Source organism: Panicum virgatum, chromosome 9N (assembly GCF_016808335.1).
Source record: "Panicum virgatum strain AP13 chromosome 9N, P.virgatum_v5, whole genome shotgun sequence".
Taxonomy (NCBI): domain Eukaryota; kingdom Viridiplantae; phylum Streptophyta; class Magnoliopsida; order Poales; family Poaceae; genus Panicum; species Panicum virgatum.
Genome location: NC_053153.1, coordinates 22760604 through 22776585, shown reverse-complemented (window position 1 = coordinate 22776585; position 15982 = coordinate 22760604). Strand labels below are relative to the sequence as shown.

The following is a 15982-nucleotide window of genomic DNA, read 5'->3' as shown; positions in this document are numbered from 1 at the left end:
AAAAAGTCACTCGACAAAGTCGTCTTTGCCGTCATTTTTTTCCGCCGAGAACACTTTGCCGAGTGCGGCACTCGGCAAACATTTTGTCAAGTGCAAATGGGCCTTTGCCGAGTGTTCTCAACCCTCACCAAAGAGGCCGAGTCCGGTAGTGAGAGGAATAGAAGAAAGAAACGCCCAAGCAACAACCGCCACGATAGCAGCGTTGAACGATTCGGCTGAGGCGGACGGAGCCTCGCCGGCGCTTCTCGTGCCAGCAGATGCAACTCAGCACGACGAGAACCTCCACGGTGGCCGCCTGCACCTTCTCCTTGTCCGCCCACCGCATCGTCAGCGTGGGCCACCTGCGGCGAGCCGTCGAACCAGCGCGTCCGGTCCATGTTCTGCTCCACCTGCCACTGCGCCGTGTCGCGCACCATCGGGCCCAGCCACGCCATGATGCGCTCCAATGCGTCCTTCCACCCCTGTGCCAAGCCTCGTCCAGGGGGCCCGGGTCGCGCCAGCAGCATCGACCGCACCGCCGCCTGGAGCTTTGCCGGCAGCATCTCGTACATCTCCGCGTCCTCCGTGCCGGCCTCCTCTTGCCGCTCCTCGGTCTTCATACAGAGCAGCTCCTCTGCGGACACGATCACGTTCGGTCCAGCCCCGCGGCGCCGACGGTGCTGGGCGGCGCGTCCGCCAGTCGTAGGGATTTCTGGCTGGACGGGCGCAGGCCGATGATCGGGCACGAGTTGCTCATCGGCGGGTGGACGCGAGACGGGCTGTCGCGACGTGTGATCGGCCCCGACGTTCCCTTCGCCTTCCCCGACCGCGGGTGCAGCAGCTTCGACAGCCAGAAGAAGGAAGTGCAGGGTGCAACAGCTTCGACGGCCGGAAAGGGAAGATGAGGGTAAATAAGACATTTCACATTACCAAGTAGAGAGGAAAATGCATATTTCAAAACAGAGTCGTTCTTTCGGTGGTATTTTACACGGTAATCTTTCGGTTATACTTTCCGAAACTATAATCTTTTGATACTACGTAATCAGTTTTCCCTTTAAGCTTTAGGCTAGTCTCAGTATACAATTACTTAAATTGAGAATTAGGTATATAGTCGGTCATACGGCCGCTCGTCCCGATATAGCCCGAGTCCGACCCAGCCCGGCACCATTAGACCTGGCCGATTGGCCCGATTATTTATAGGTGCCGTGCGCGGGCCGACACCGGCCTATTATTCGTGTCGGGCCGTCTCAATATTATATACGGGCTCTGCGGGCTAGGCTGGCCTTTCTTTAATCCAGAATTATCTTAAAATTTCAATTTTGACAAAAAAATTATTAAAATCTTAACAGATTCTTACGTTCATACACTTTTATTTAGACATGTACATATGCACAAAGTTAATTGGACTTCCGGGAACAAAACTCTTGCCAACCTGTGTAGAGCGTGGGCTTCTGAGTGATGCCAACCTGTTTGGGAAATTGTGCCCACCCCTACTTGGGCCTTAGCAGGCCTCTTGTGCTCGGGCCGGCCCATATACTAAGTCGGGCTAATTATTATTCGTACCGGGCCGGACCGACACACATACTGAGGCATTGGTCCAAGCACGGCATGAGGATTGTGCCGAGTTGGGTCCGTACCGGGCCAAAATGTCAGGCTATGGGCCTGTCCACGGGCCTCGTGCTTGATGCCCAACTGTAGTGCTAGCTGAGTTTCATAAAAATAAAACTACTCTCTTATTTTATAAAATTATCTCTATCTTTTTTCTTAACATATCAGGAAAATCAATAATAATCTCTTCTCTTCACTGCTACTAAAAAAAGACCATAAGCGGAACGTTTTTCTTCCGTCGTCGTCCCACCCGGTCCCGCGCCCCCTCGGTCAATCATCCTGCCAACTCTGAATTTTAGCCTTTTGATCGCATGCACAACCGCTCTGATTAGCCTGACAGCCATCCGCGCCCGTCCTCCCCGCGTCCGCCATCCTCGCCACCATCCTCGCTCGCTGCGTCCAGAACGCGCTCTGTTGTCTCAGGTCATTGATGCCATCTCAGGTCAGATGCTGCCGTCCTCGCAGAGCCGAGAAGGCCGGCGTACCGCCATCCCCGCCGAGACCAGGGCGGCGCTCGGCGCGTCGCCTCCATCCGCTCCACATATCTGCCAGATGGGCTCTAGGCAGCAGCTGTGTGCTCTTTTGATGTGGATGTGCTTACAGAAAAGGAGAAAAAGCAGCAGACAGAGGGATTTGCCAAAGGAGTTTACTAATGAAGAAATCAGTGTAATCATCATACAGGTATTGACGCCTACTTGAGACTGTCAATTTGGTACAAAAGTATTGCTCTAAATTTTTTAAATTACTTCTTTAATATCATGGGTGCATATTACATACTATTTAGAATTACTTCTTTCAACAACAATATATCAAGCCAGATAAAGACAAATATACTCTTTTAGTGTTAGTACTTCTTTAGATACGAAAGTACTACTACTTGGAAACTATGAACTATACTTCTCATGATAACTGTAATTACTTACCAACAATTAAAATTACTTTTGGCTAATAAGGATACAAACACCGCTGTCAAGTCACTATTCTTTGTATAATGTATATGGTTTGCTTGACTAACTTTACATGATAACATCTCACATTGATGTGTAAGTTTATGTTTCTCCTATTGCGTGTAGACTGTAGACCCGATTCAGTTCATTTTTACAAGGCTAAATCTCGCACATTGTTTGACAATGGTCGGCACAAAATAATTTGTGGACATCTTCAGGTAGAAAAATGATTCAATCAAAAGGTTAGCTAGAGCAAGACTTTTTGTTAATGGATCATATTGTAGCCTCATACTCTTATCTACATTTCAAGATGAACAATTTCACATCAAAATTTTGTTCATGGATGACTCCCCATGAGGCACAATAGGAATGGATAGTAGGAGATGCCTTGTATGCTTCATGAAAGATGTAAATAGACTTTCTTTGATTTGGATATCATGTGGCATACTGATATTTTTCTAATCACTATTGTCATCTCTCCACTTCTGTATCATGGAACATCATTCAAGAAAAGTGAACTTGAGGCGTAGTACGGTAGTACCATTGTTCTAAAACCAACAGCTGGGAAGAGAATGAAGCATGGTGATTGAAGCTGATGCTGCTCGTAGGGGCACACTACCGAAAACCAGCTATTAGCCGAGTGTCTGCTAGTATTTGCCGCGTGCATTACATCGGGTACTCAGCAAACAACATGTTTGTCAAGAGGCAACAGAGAAACACTCGGCAAAATCAAAATACTCGGCAAAACGCTAATTTGCCAAGTGCGGGCAACACAACACTCAGCAAACAACGACACAACACTGGGCAAACTAGCCGAGTAAACTATGCCGAGGGTGACACTAGGCAAAGCTTTCAGGCACTCGGCAAATCGACTATTTTCATAGTGACAGTTAATCCAAGCATTTACTTCTATACCCTGTCCCGTTTTCCTCTCAAGTACGTAATGAATTAAATCCGTTCTCATTTTTTCCCTGATCCTGCGCTATCACTGCCGTAATCTCCTTGACCGAATCTCACCATTACCCTAAAATAGCTGTTAAGAGTTTTCAATAACCAACCAAACTGCCATCTCACCATCAGTTAAGCCTGCAAGAGCTTCTTCCAATCCAACTGCTTAGCCCCAGCCCCAACGGACAAGCAGTGGGGTCTGCATGTCAGTGGAAGCGAGTCCTCTGCAGTACCAAGGTGAGGGAGAGAGAACCAATTATTGTACGGTATATTGTACGGCGCACCAAGATCCAGGCTATAAAAAGGATATCAGTGAATGCTGCCGCGCTATCACTCTCCAGCCTCTCTACTACTCCCCACTCCCCAAGATCTGCATCGTGTGCCATTCCTCCGGCGGACGCAGATTCAATGACGTACGTGACTTACCAGTCACTGACGTGTGGGGCCATATCCTGTGGGGCCCATACATCAGTGTTTGGTAAGTCACATAACGTATGTTACCCAATCTCGCTCCTCCTCCGGCAAGAAGGGAAGGATGGACGGGGAAGGAGGCGGCTCTGGGTCTGAGACCGGGAGGAAAGGTGCAGGAAAGGGAGGTGAATCGGAGAAGGGCGAAAACGAAGCAGGTACGTATCTAGCAGGGAGCAAGCCTCAGTAGAGTATCACCTATATTCTCAACATCATTTTTTTAACAGAAAGTATTGCTACTTTCGTTGCAGCCGAGTTCTCCTATGATTTCTTTGCGGACTACAACGGGCGCCTAACTGAAGAGGAAAAGGCGCGTGGTGGTAGGAGGACTCGCTCGTCTCTGAACTGCAACTCATTTTCTTTTTGTTTGCTTGTCAAAACTGACCATGGTTTCCTTCTTCTTCATGGGATTTCAGAAGTGATCATTAACGTCACGGACCTTGTTGACAAGAAGAAGAAGAAGAAGAAAGTCGAGAAGACCACCAAGAAGTAGAATCAATGAACCACTCGCCCACCAGTGCTGGACTGGATCTCCCTTTGTTTGGTCGAGTCGTCCCTCCTAGACCTCTCCTCTGTGCTGTGGTGTGCGTGTACGTGTTTGTGGCTTGCCTCTGTTACTGCTGATGTTACTGGCAGGCAGGCAGGCATTCGTGTATGTGTTGGGGTTTAGTTGTTGCTTAACTTGCTTGTATGGCTGTGCTGTTGTAATCTCGCCTATCAGTGGAATAAATGCGTGCTCGCGGAAGTGTGGTAAACTGGTAACCGAACACGTACGATCTTGTTTGTGCTCTGGTGTAAGCTTAGAGCAGGCAAGAAGCAACCATAACCGTAGTGGTTAGTGAACCGGAGACGCAATGAGTTGCGATGCAATTAAGCATAAACATTGCGCATGATGATAACGATAGAACCCCCAAGATATATTCGATATATTCGTGCTACCAGCAGCATCCCCACTTCGCCGGAAAATGGCGAGTCGTTTTCGACTTTTTTTAGATTCAAAATTCAAATTTTCAAAAGTGTCACATTGAATATTGCGAAAATTAAATATAGAAAAAAATAAAAAAAAACTAATTGCACAGTTTGCTTGTAAATTGCGAGACGAATCTAATAGTCTAATTAAACCGTAATTAGACACTAAACTGTTATAGTAATAAATACTCTAATGATGGATTAATTAGGCTTAATAAATTCTTCTCGTAGTTTACAAATGGATTATATAATTTATTTTGTAATTAGTTCACGTTAAATACTTTAAAGAGTAAATTGCACCCACCATACAACAACTTGTCAGGTGGGTGCATATTGGTTCAACAACTTATAAAATACTCAATTTAGTGCAATAACTTGTCATATGGGTGTAAATCGGTCCAACAATTTGTAAAATGCCCAACTTAATGCAATAACTTGGCAAATAGGTGCATTCATTACACGGCAATGTAACTAACGCAATGTCTCAATAAAAAATATATTCATGTTAGGATAAATTATTAAGTATTATTTGACCATTGATTTTCGTGCTACGCCTGTGTGGCAATGTATTTGGCCAGGACAAAACCCTCACTGTTTAGAAATTAATGTTATGTCTTTACATTAATTATTTTTGTATAGTGATTTAATTTTAATTAAAACTATTTAATTTGATATTCAATATTGAAAAATGCACCCTCACTGTTTACAATATGTTTGATTATATGCACTGTTAAACTAAAAAATCCAATACGTTGATACAAACTATTGATACATTTTAGGAACTTGGTACATATATACCTAAGGTTTCAGGGTCTCTCTTATCGACTTTAGTGTTTGAGTGATGCTAATAGTATAATTCTAAAATTTGTTTGCATTTAAACTAATAAAATATTGTACATAGTTGAAAATCAACCACCTAATCACCATCAATAATTTTCATTTATAAAATTTAAGAATTATTAACGTTCATCTACTTTGCTTAACATGTTGTTGTTGTAATGGTGGTTAAATAATATATTATTTTTAATAAAACCATAATTAATTTATTCTGAGAATAAAATTATTGGTGTCCATTGCGACACAAAAATCTACGGTCAAATAATACGTTCCGATGTGAATATACTCTTTATTGTGACTTGACGTTAGCAAATATATTGTCGTGTAGTGTTTGGAATGTGAAGGCACCAATTTACCAAGTTATTGTGCTAAATTAAGCATTTTCTAAGTTGTTGGATCAACAATTTGCACCCAGCTGTCAAGTTATTTTACTAAATTGAGCATTTTATAAGTTGTTGGACTAATTTGCACTCACCTGCTGAGTTGTTGTATGATGGGTGAAATTTACTCTACTTTAAATGTGCGTCGGAATATCCGATGTGATATTTTACACCAAAACTTTACACCATCTAATGAAAATGACGAATCACGTGCGTGACAGAGACAGGAACCAAGTTTGCTGCATTGCCCGCTCCCCGCTGGGGGCAGAGCGTGCGGCGGCCCCGTGCCTTGCCCAACAGCTTGGAGCCGGGCGGTTGCAAGCATGGGTGGACCTGCAGGGTTCAGAGCGCCGGCGTGCCATGCAGCATGGGTGGACCTGCAGTCCTGCACTGCAGCCTGCAGGTGCCTGCACTCGGCACGCCGGCTAGGAGGAGGCCCCGCTAGCGCTCTACGTCGTCTGTTTGACTGTTTCCAGTCTCACCGCGTCCTCCTGGACGGACCACCACCTCCTCCTCTGCACGCCGGCCTCCTGCTGTCCTGACGGCTGCCCAACTCCGCACGATGAGATACGGGGCGGCCATGCGGAAGCCATAGCTGCATTGCATGCCAGCTTCCCTTGATGACCAAACAGAATCAAAATCGTGATCGAGATGACGAGATCACGTGCCGCCCCACGTACTACTCCCAGTCGTCTCCAACATCTATCTCCAAGAATCCTAGGCTACACTACGAACTCATCATGCATACTTGCTTTTCTATATATCTCATTAAAGATGCAAATCACATATTTGAAATAAATTGGAATTTTTTTTGTCAAAATTAGACAAGTGGAGCCTCCTAAATGATTGTCCTCTACTCCTCTAGCACGGCGAATAGCATGGGTCGCACACCTACCCCAGGGTGTGGAGTTCGTTCCTTTCCCAGGACAGACTCGTATTCCATCATGATGGAAGAGGACATGGAAAATGGAAGATCATATCAGGAAAGACCAAGAACTTTTTCTTGGGTACAAAGCATCTATACCACTGGTATGGCCTATAGCCAAGCGTTCTCCACCTTTCATTCAAATACATAAACAAACTTTCCGGCTACTTTGAAGCGTACCAATTTAGCTTCGATTCATGTTTCATATGCTCACTCTGTATTTCTTTCTTGCGTGCTAATATATGCAACTGCATGGCATTTGTCCTTTGTCGCGACACTGTGAATTGTCCTTGTTTTTATTGATATATTCAGGCTATATTTTTGGTGGGAAACAAATTCCACACTATTGATTTATTATTTTCTATTCCATCATTTTGTTAACGTATATGCCAATCAACAGTTATCAAATATAAACCAAAGGAAAATTCAGCATAATATGAATATAATAGCATTCCTTTTCCATCTTTCTATCTTTTAGCTTTATATTTATACTTATGAAATCTATCCATAAAGTAATCAACTAGAGTTATCCTTTTTTGCTCAACAATTACAACAAAGCCTTTTAGTTCCACCTTTAAAGAAAAGACTTTTTGGTCGAAGCAAGTCAGGATAGGCTAAAGTTAACATCTTTTGTCATAATCCCAAAAATGGTCATTCAGCTAAAAGAAATAGCCAGGCTTACACTCTATATTATGCTATTCTGGGGTTTCAAATGAGGTTACCTGAAGTACTTTAGGCAACATTGTCTTCCATGCTTGAACCAGCCTTTTTCTATCAAAATGTGCACTGATGTATTATATATTATGTTATGTTTCAAGCTACTTCAATGGTTTATGGATATTCCAGGTCACAAATTTTGATAAATTTAAAATTGTTGAAGTGTACACATCTACTGATTGATTGACACAGTTTTATTTAACATGTCATGAGCAGCTGCTCGTTCCTTGTAATGAGTGGGGGCCTGCTTGTATCTGTATTCGGATCAGCTCCTTAACATAGTTTCCTGCTTGAGTCCTGGCTGGGAGCTGGGCTCCTTGAGAGAAATGATAAGACCTGGGGCTTTAGCAATTATATCACCCATGGCTGTTGGTGAGTTTTTAGGCCATATCTATGGTAACTGGCACTCTTATTTGTGTCCATGATGCTTCTGTAATTCAATTGACATGGTTTGCAGGCATGATCTTCCGGATTTTGGGCCACTCCACTGGGCAACCTCTTCTTGGAGCTAAACTCGTGGCCTCAATGCTCATGTTCGCGACGGTTGCTGGTATTCTCATGGCACTCTTCCTGAACACCACTGGCGGTGCCTAGGACAACGCGAAGAAGTACATTGAGACTGGTGCTCTTGGTGGCAAAGGCAGCGAGTCTCACAAGGCAGCGGTTACTGGCGATACGTAAGTTTCTCTGTTACATATAATGCCTTTCTATTGACCCATAATTTGGGGCTATGCACTTGAGCTGAGCTGACCCTTTTCCGTTGATCAACGCATAGTAAAAGCTATGCCTTCATACTGACAACTTTCTGTTATAAGCTATGCCTTCATACTGATGACTTTCTGTTATGGGACCGTGCCATTTTCTGGTTACGGAAGATTGGTGCGGTATAAAGTATAGACGAGAACACTTACACGAGTATGCGTGTTGTGTTGCAGGGTCGGGGACCCATTCAAAGACACGGCGGGCCCTTCGCTTCATGTTCTTATCAAGATGCTCGCCACAATCACACTGGTCATGGCCCCGATATTCTTGTGATTAACCAACCACTCATCAAGCTTACCCTCGGAGATGTATTTACCTGATCCATTTTTAGCATCACTAAACGTTGTACCCAGAGAGAGAATCAGTGTCGGTATTTCACGGTGATTTGTACGGATGGTGCAGACATCGGAGAATACGTATGTTTGTGACTGAGATTACTGAACTTGTTCGCCCGAATGTCTTGTGTTGTGTCCTGGAACAGCTTGGCAGCGTTCATTCTTTGTGCCAGATGCAACTTCATTTATAAGGTTCAGCAATTTTTTTCGAACAGAAAAAGAAAATAAGTTGCTGCTGAAGTCAAAAACAAATTGAGACGGCTAGCGCCGGACGTCCAATCAAAAATTTTCATTGGACGGTCCGTGGTAACATTAATAAATAACAGTCGCAATATCAGAAATTAATGTTTGCAACATTAAAAATAATATGTATACAAATAATTCTGATATCCGATTCGAGTATGGAAAATTCTCACCGCAATATTGACATCATGTTTTATGCAATATCCATTGATATAAAAAATAATTATTATAATAAAGATATTTGACTCCTGCAACATGGGTTGGAGCGTCCGATTTCTTCTACGCGTTGGACGTCCTAATTCTAGCATTACCGAAAACCAATTAGCTTTAAAAAAGAATCTGTAACAATTCAGGTTAGGCCTTTGGCGTCCCCCGGCCCATGAAGGCCCGTTCGTAAACCTACAAGGCTACGACGCTACCGCACTCAACTCGAAAAACTCCAAGAAAAAGTGATTTGAGCCCACCGCCGGGGTGCCGGTCGTGTCGAACTCGCCCAGTCGCCCTCCAGGCCTCCACCGCCGGGGTGCCGGTCGTGTCGAACAGCGCCGCGCCGCGCCGCCCCGCCGCCGGCCGGCCGATTCTTCTGTTGGGAAAGCCCGAACTTGGCACGGAGGAAGTGGAAACCAAGCGGTGGCCATGGCGGACAGCAATCTTGGTGTCCAGGAGCTGCCCGACGAGGTCCTAACGGAGATCCTCGCCCGGCTGCCGGCCAAGTCGGCGGGGCGCTTCCGCTGCGTGTCCCGCGCGTGGTCGGCCATGCTCTCGTCGGACTACTTCGTCGACCTCCACGCGCGGCGGGCCAACAGGCCGGACCACCCCAGGCTGCTCCTCACCGCGGTTGGGTCCTCCTACGACAGCTACTTGTATTCATGGCAGCCCGGAGGTGCGGTCGAGAAGCTCATGCCCGACGAATTCGGGGGAGGGGTAACCGTGCCTCTCACCAAGCCCTGCCGGGGCCTCGTTCTAGTCCGGGCCACTAACAATGGCGGTTATTTCGTCTTCAATCCTTCCACTGGTGAGGCCTTAGCTCTTCCCGACAGCGAAAAGCCATTGAAGATGAAGTTGCGCGTGGGAATTTCAAGATGGCCTAAACCCAAGCTGCCGTTCTACGTAAGGGTATCATACGGCCTTGGTTACTGCACATTGAGGAAGGAGTATAAAGTAGTACGCTTGTTCTCCAATCGTCAAGCTGGAGGTGGAGATGATGAAATTGCGCCTGCAAGAACCGAGGTCTTCGTCCTCAACACGCCTGGTTACTGGAGGCCTAGTGCTGAAAACCCTCCTCCGTGCACCGTGAAGGAGAAGAACCCAGCTGTCTTCTTAAACGGGTACCTGCACTTTCTATGCTTTGATGGTGGCATCACCACCTTCAACATCAGCGATGAGACCTTGGGTTCGTTGCTGCCACCACCAGATTTTGAGAATGTGGCGTCTGTGCTGACAGAGCTGGATGGGTGTTTGTGTCTTTGTTATGGAGAGCCGGATAGTGAAGATCCTATTCATTTATGTGTGCTGAGAGATTACGAGGAAGCCCGGTGGGAGAAGTTATGCTGTATTGATCGAACTGCTTGGACAGAATCTGAGCGCATGCTGCTGGACTCGCTCTGGATTGCTCCAATTGGTATATATAATTACTCAGGCGGTGGACGAAAGATCATGTTTGGGACAGGTTCTTGCAAGGTGTTTGCAGTAGACCCTGATGGTGGCGACCCAGAGATTTTATTGACACCAGAGGATACCATGGTTGGAAGTTGTGAGGATGACCATGTACCAACGTCTGTTCTATTAGAGGAGAGCCTCGTGCCCGTGGGCGTATCAATTGAGGACATGGTCTTCTCATCGCCAACAACTGAAGCTTGGTTTGACATCCTCAAGTGGCTGCCGACACGTTCTGTTTTGGAGCTAAGATTAGTTTGCAGGGAGTGGCGTGGAATGATCATGACTGATTGCTTTACCCAATCACATGTTATCCATGCAAACTTGAAAAGGAGCCCATGGATTAAGTTCATCGTGGATCCTCGCTTCGGTCACTATATGGATCTGGATGACAGCCTCGGGATCTGTCAATATGAACTATTACCACACCTTGATCTTGTATGTTCCCAGCCTTGCCATGGCCTCAATGTTGGGAGCTGCTCATTCTGGGATTTCGTATGCAATCCTGCAATAGGTTATTGTAAGCACATACAGTTTGATGATAACGATGGTACATTTTTCGCTGGTCGCATTGGGTTGGGGTACGACACAGAGATTGAGAAGCATGTCATGGTGCATATTACCTACGAAGAGAAGAACCTGGAAACGAGACATTATAAACTGCAGTGCAAAATGAAGTATGTGGATGACTGCGAATGGGATCCAATAGATCCTCCTCCTAGACCAGTAGCTGGCATACCGCCGACCTTCGTCAACGGCAAGATTTACTGGATGGTAGACCCTAATCTTGGACCAGTCTCTGCAAGATGCGAAATTGTCGCATTCAATGTCAACACAGAGGAATTCGAAGTCCTGCAAGGTCCACCGTGGACCCATGGTAGTGGGCATATGACCATCCTCGAGCTTCAAGGAGCACTTTGTATTTCTTATTCAGACCAGAGCAGGAACACGGTCGACCTGTGGATGATGAAAGATGACGGTATCTGGTTAATGGAGTATCATATAGTGCTTGACAAGTTAGAGGGGAACGCTGCACCATTGGCTGTTGATCCAACAGATGGATGGATTTTACTCAACACTGGTTGGTCACTGGGCTACTATGACCCCAGGACATCAGCATTTGAGACCATCTACACCAAGCGCTTTCCGGACTTAAAGTTCTATCCCATTATCTGCCATGAAAGTTTAGTCTGCCCGCTAAAATAGGTACACTCCTACTTTGATCTTCTTGGACTGTTCTTAAATCTTATACATTTGTTTGAATGGAGCATTAAGAAAGCTTAGTAGAGCATTTGTACAAGAAAATGTTTACGCCTGGATGTTTATGTCACGAGTCATGGAACCTTGACTATAGTTTCCTTAGCATATGTCGAGCACTCGTATCCTTTTTGAAAGGATCATGTTAAAACTCAGCTATTCTGCATTCACAGATTGCTGATATAGGTTATCACGGAACCTAACTTTATTTGTATTTTGAGTTTCTAAAGTATGAACGAAATAGTTCAGTATTTTGGTTGTATCTTTGTATGAAAGGAGCATGTAATATTAACTCAGCTCTTCTGAGGCAAGGTAAAAATGAGTCTATTTTGTGATGAAACCTATCTTTATCTGCATTACAGACAGTATGAATGAGTGGTCAATATTTTGGTTGTATGAGCTCTAGCAGTTTCAGTACTTCTGAGATTCATTAGTTTAGCATTATTATTTTTTTGTTTGACTATCGACAGTGCAACGAATTCATCTGAATTGGACATGTTTTCATTTTTACTGTCAATTGATGAATGCCCTCACTGGTTCCTATTCACCTGAGACATGTCTCAATTTTATTGTCGAGAGAAAAGATGAATGGCGCAAACGGTTCTTATTCTTGTGTGCTTGTTACAGTGAACATGCAAGAACTCAAAAGCAGTTTATGTTTATAGATGGCCGGACAAGATTTTATCATATTGTACATCCTCCTTGTAACCATTTTGAATGCATGAGAAAAGATGAAATGAATAAAGGTTCCTTTTTTTTGTTCTTGTTGTCCACGTAAAGAAGCACTGCATAACATCAAACTTCTACCCAGAAACTACAAAAAGAATAAATCTATTCAAACAAAACCGCACCAGGATGCACATTCAAGCAGAACCGCATCAATGAGAGGCAGAGACAGTCTGATCCTCTTGTTTGCCACTGCCAGTAAGGCACGTCTTTCCCTTGGTGTCCGCCAGCTTCCTCATCCTTAGAGCAGCAGCCATCAGTGTGTCATCGCTCTTGCAGAACGCAAACCTGACGTACCGGTGATGGTAGCTTTCACCGTCACAATTTCTGTGGAAGAACCCACGGCCAGGCACAGCTGCCACACCGGCGCCATTGATCAAGTTCGTTACGAAATCTATCTGCGTTTTTGTTTTGATGCGCCACTGGTTAGAATGCTTGATTAGCATGATTATGGATGCAAGCTGATCCCCAAACATACATTGATACATCCTGATTGTCTACCGATGCTTAGTAAACTCTGAATGAATAACACAAAAGGCATGTAAAAGTACCAGTATTAGAATATCATGTTCTGCGCACAAATTTCCTGCACCAGCTACTTGTTGTTTCGAATTCCATAAGTGTCAGATATTAGTGGCATCTCCTATTCATGTTTCAGATTTAGTTCAGGATCATAGCATAGGAACTCACATCAGAAATTTGGCAGGACGAGGGCAGCTCAGCAAATACAAAGACTGAACCTTGTGGCTTGAAGCTGATGTGAAAGCCAAAATCTTTCAGCAGCAAAAGGATGAAGTCTCTTCTCACCTCATAGTCCTTACCAAAGTAAATACAGTTACATAGTGAGAGAATCCGATTTGAAATACTCGTGGTAAATTGGTAAACGTTAGAGGTTAGCGTGAAGGCTCACTTTTTTCAGGGACGAATAGAAGTCCGGTGTGCTGGTTAATGCGATCAGTGCAGCTTCTTGGAATGGTGCAGGAGCTGAATCTGTTAGTTTGACATGGATATTTCTTATTGCTGAGGCAATGCTTGCTGGAGCACAAGCCCACCCAATTCTCCAACCTAGTCAATCCAGGCATTAGTTTTGTCAAATTCCTTCACGATAAGTTGCTATTTATATTGTAGTTTACATCAAAACAAACATCACGAGAAATTTAAGTCGAGCTCACCAGTTACGCTGTAAGTTTTAGATAGTGAGGATGTGATGATGGTCCTCTCTTGCATCCCTGGAAGAGAAGCCAGTGAGATATGCTTGTTCTCATCATAAGTAATATACTCATAAACCTGGAAATATTCAAACACATTAAGGCAACATGTGATGAAGTTTTGTTTCAGAAGTCTATTTACAAAGCTGACATATACTATATGCAATGAAAGAGAGGAAAGAGAAGCCTTTGGTGCTTGTTGCAGATCTACCTCATCAGTTATTGCAAAGCAATCCATTTTCTGACAAGCTTGGGCAATAATAAGCAACTCCTCTTTGCTGAAGACCTTCCCTGTTGGATTGTGCGGGCTGCAGGTGGTGAGATTATGGAACTCGGATCAGTCAGCATGTCCTGTGCAAACATCTCCATATGCTGATAACGGCATCGATCAAGCATACAGCCAATTCAACAAGCACTGGTAGTGGTAGGAATGAGTCACCTGTTCAAGACCACCGCCTTCGTTCGACTTGTAAAAGATTTCAAGAATTCATCTTGGTTCAGAGTCCAAGAAGGTGGATCCAATGGCACATACACCTAACAAATAAGACTCTAAATTCTGAATCACCAATTTTGCTAGAATTAAAAACTCTAAATTCTGAATCAGAAAAATCATCTTACAGGGACACCTCGGGCCAGTTCAATGCATGTCTCGTACGTTTCGTAAGCAGGGTCGAAGAGCAAAACCTCATCCCCTGGATCTATTACTGCATTGCACGAAAAGAAGGAATCGCATATCCATCAGCAAGATTTCAGCAAGGAAAATCTGTTCTGAAACCACCATAATTCAATAGCTCGTACGGAATGTGCATTGGCTGTACTAGTACTTGCAAAGATGGCAGCGGCGAACGCTTCCGATTGCCCGCAGCAGATGACGAAGTCCGTGAGCGGGTCGGCGTCGAGGCCGTGGTCCCGTTTCGCCGTCTCCGCGAGGATGTCGCAGATGCCCTGCACATGCCTACGCGCCGCCGCCGCCGGCAGTCGTCAGTCGGGTGGAAGCATTGTGACCGAACTTCCGTTGGAGGGCAGCGAGAGAGGAGGTGGCGGGTGGGGTGGGGCGGGATGGGATGGGATGGGATGGGGAGACGGACCTGTACTGGTTGTGGTCGGCGGCGATGGCGGCGGCGGCGGCGGCCTTGACGTGGGGAGGCGCGGGGAAGTCCGGGAAGCCCTCGGCGAGGTTGACGGCGCCGACGCGCTGCGCCAGGTGGGACAGCTGCTGGATGCGCGACGGCGCGGACCGCCTCGACGCCGCCGACAGCCTCCGCTCCATCGCGTCGCCGCCCGCGCGCGCTCCGGCTTCGCCGCGTGGTGGGTGTTCGGATAAGGTGAGGTCAGGGTCAGCACAGCTGAGCTGAGCTAGCAGTATGGGCTGCTGCTATGCCAGCGCTCGCTGCCGCGCGCGATCGGGGTGATGGGATGGTGGTGTGGAAGCGTCACGTGATGTCAGTCACGGGGCATGAAACATTAAATATAGTTGACATTAAATGTAGTTGAAAAATAATTAATTACACAGTCTAACGGATAAGTACGAGATAAATCTTTTAAGTCTAATTAATTCATGATTAAACATTATTTGTCAAATAACAACGAAATGTGCTACAGTGCTAAAAGCCAAACTTTTTCACCAACTAAACACACCCTTTACTAGTTAAAGGTGGCCTCAATATTACTCCATCTTTTTCAAATTATAATTTGCTTAATTTTTCTGATTTCAAATTTAACCACTCGTTTTATTTAAAAATTTATGCAAAATATCACTTTTTTATTGTGGCTTGCTTTATTAATAATAATTCTTCAAGAATGATAAAAATTTAACTATATTTGCAAAAAAAAAAAAGAGTGGTCAAACTTAGAGTTAAATTAAACAACCCTTCCCCAGATCCCGCACAATGCGGGAAGCCTACGACACTAGTACGCCTGAGTCAAAGTTAGAGTTAAAAAAGTTTAAAAAAAAGTTAAAGGGAGTACATCAAATGCAGTGACCAGGGATGCTACCGGGCCCTGTACATGGACCTTG

The 15982-nt window shown here is 45.0% G+C and overlaps 2 protein-coding genes across 6 annotated transcripts; one reads left to right on the top strand and one right to left on the bottom strand.

Moving 5' to 3' along the window:
* Nucleotides 1-9706: 9706 nt before the first annotated feature.
* LOC120690634 lies at nucleotides 9707-12466 on the top strand. The gene has a single exon (XM_039973359.1). The coding sequence runs from the start codon at nucleotides 9755-9757 to the stop codon at nucleotides 11978-11980; it is 2226 nt and encodes a 741-aa protein (XP_039829293.1). The 5' UTR covers nucleotides 9707-9754; the 3' UTR covers nucleotides 11981-12466.
* Nucleotides 12467-12667: 201 nt separating this feature from the next.
* LOC120690632 (probable N-succinyldiaminopimelate aminotransferase DapC) lies at nucleotides 12668-15341 on the bottom strand. 5 transcript variants are annotated; one of them, XM_039973358.1, is made up of 9 exons: nucleotides 15054-15341; nucleotides 14790-14920; nucleotides 14584-14669; nucleotides 14405-14499; nucleotides 14177-14273; nucleotides 13930-14044; nucleotides 13668-13822; nucleotides 13498-13573; nucleotides 12668-13155 (listed from the first exon to the last, which is right to left on the bottom strand). In XM_039973358.1, exons 1-9 carry the CDS (start codon nucleotides 15233-15235, stop codon nucleotides 13076-13078), a joined length of 1017 nt encoding a protein of 338 aa, XP_039829292.1. In that variant the 5' UTR covers nucleotides 15236-15341; the 3' UTR covers nucleotides 12668-13075. The 5 variants fall into 5 exon arrangements, 4 of the variants coding, with proteins under 4 accessions (XP_039829292.1, XP_039829289.1, XP_039829291.1 ...); XM_039973355.1 differs by having other exon boundaries at nucleotides 13448-13573; nucleotides 15054-15337; XR_005681850.1 differs by having other exon boundaries at nucleotides 12716-13155; nucleotides 13309-13573; nucleotides 15054-15340.
* Nucleotides 15342-15982: the final 641 nt, after the last annotated feature.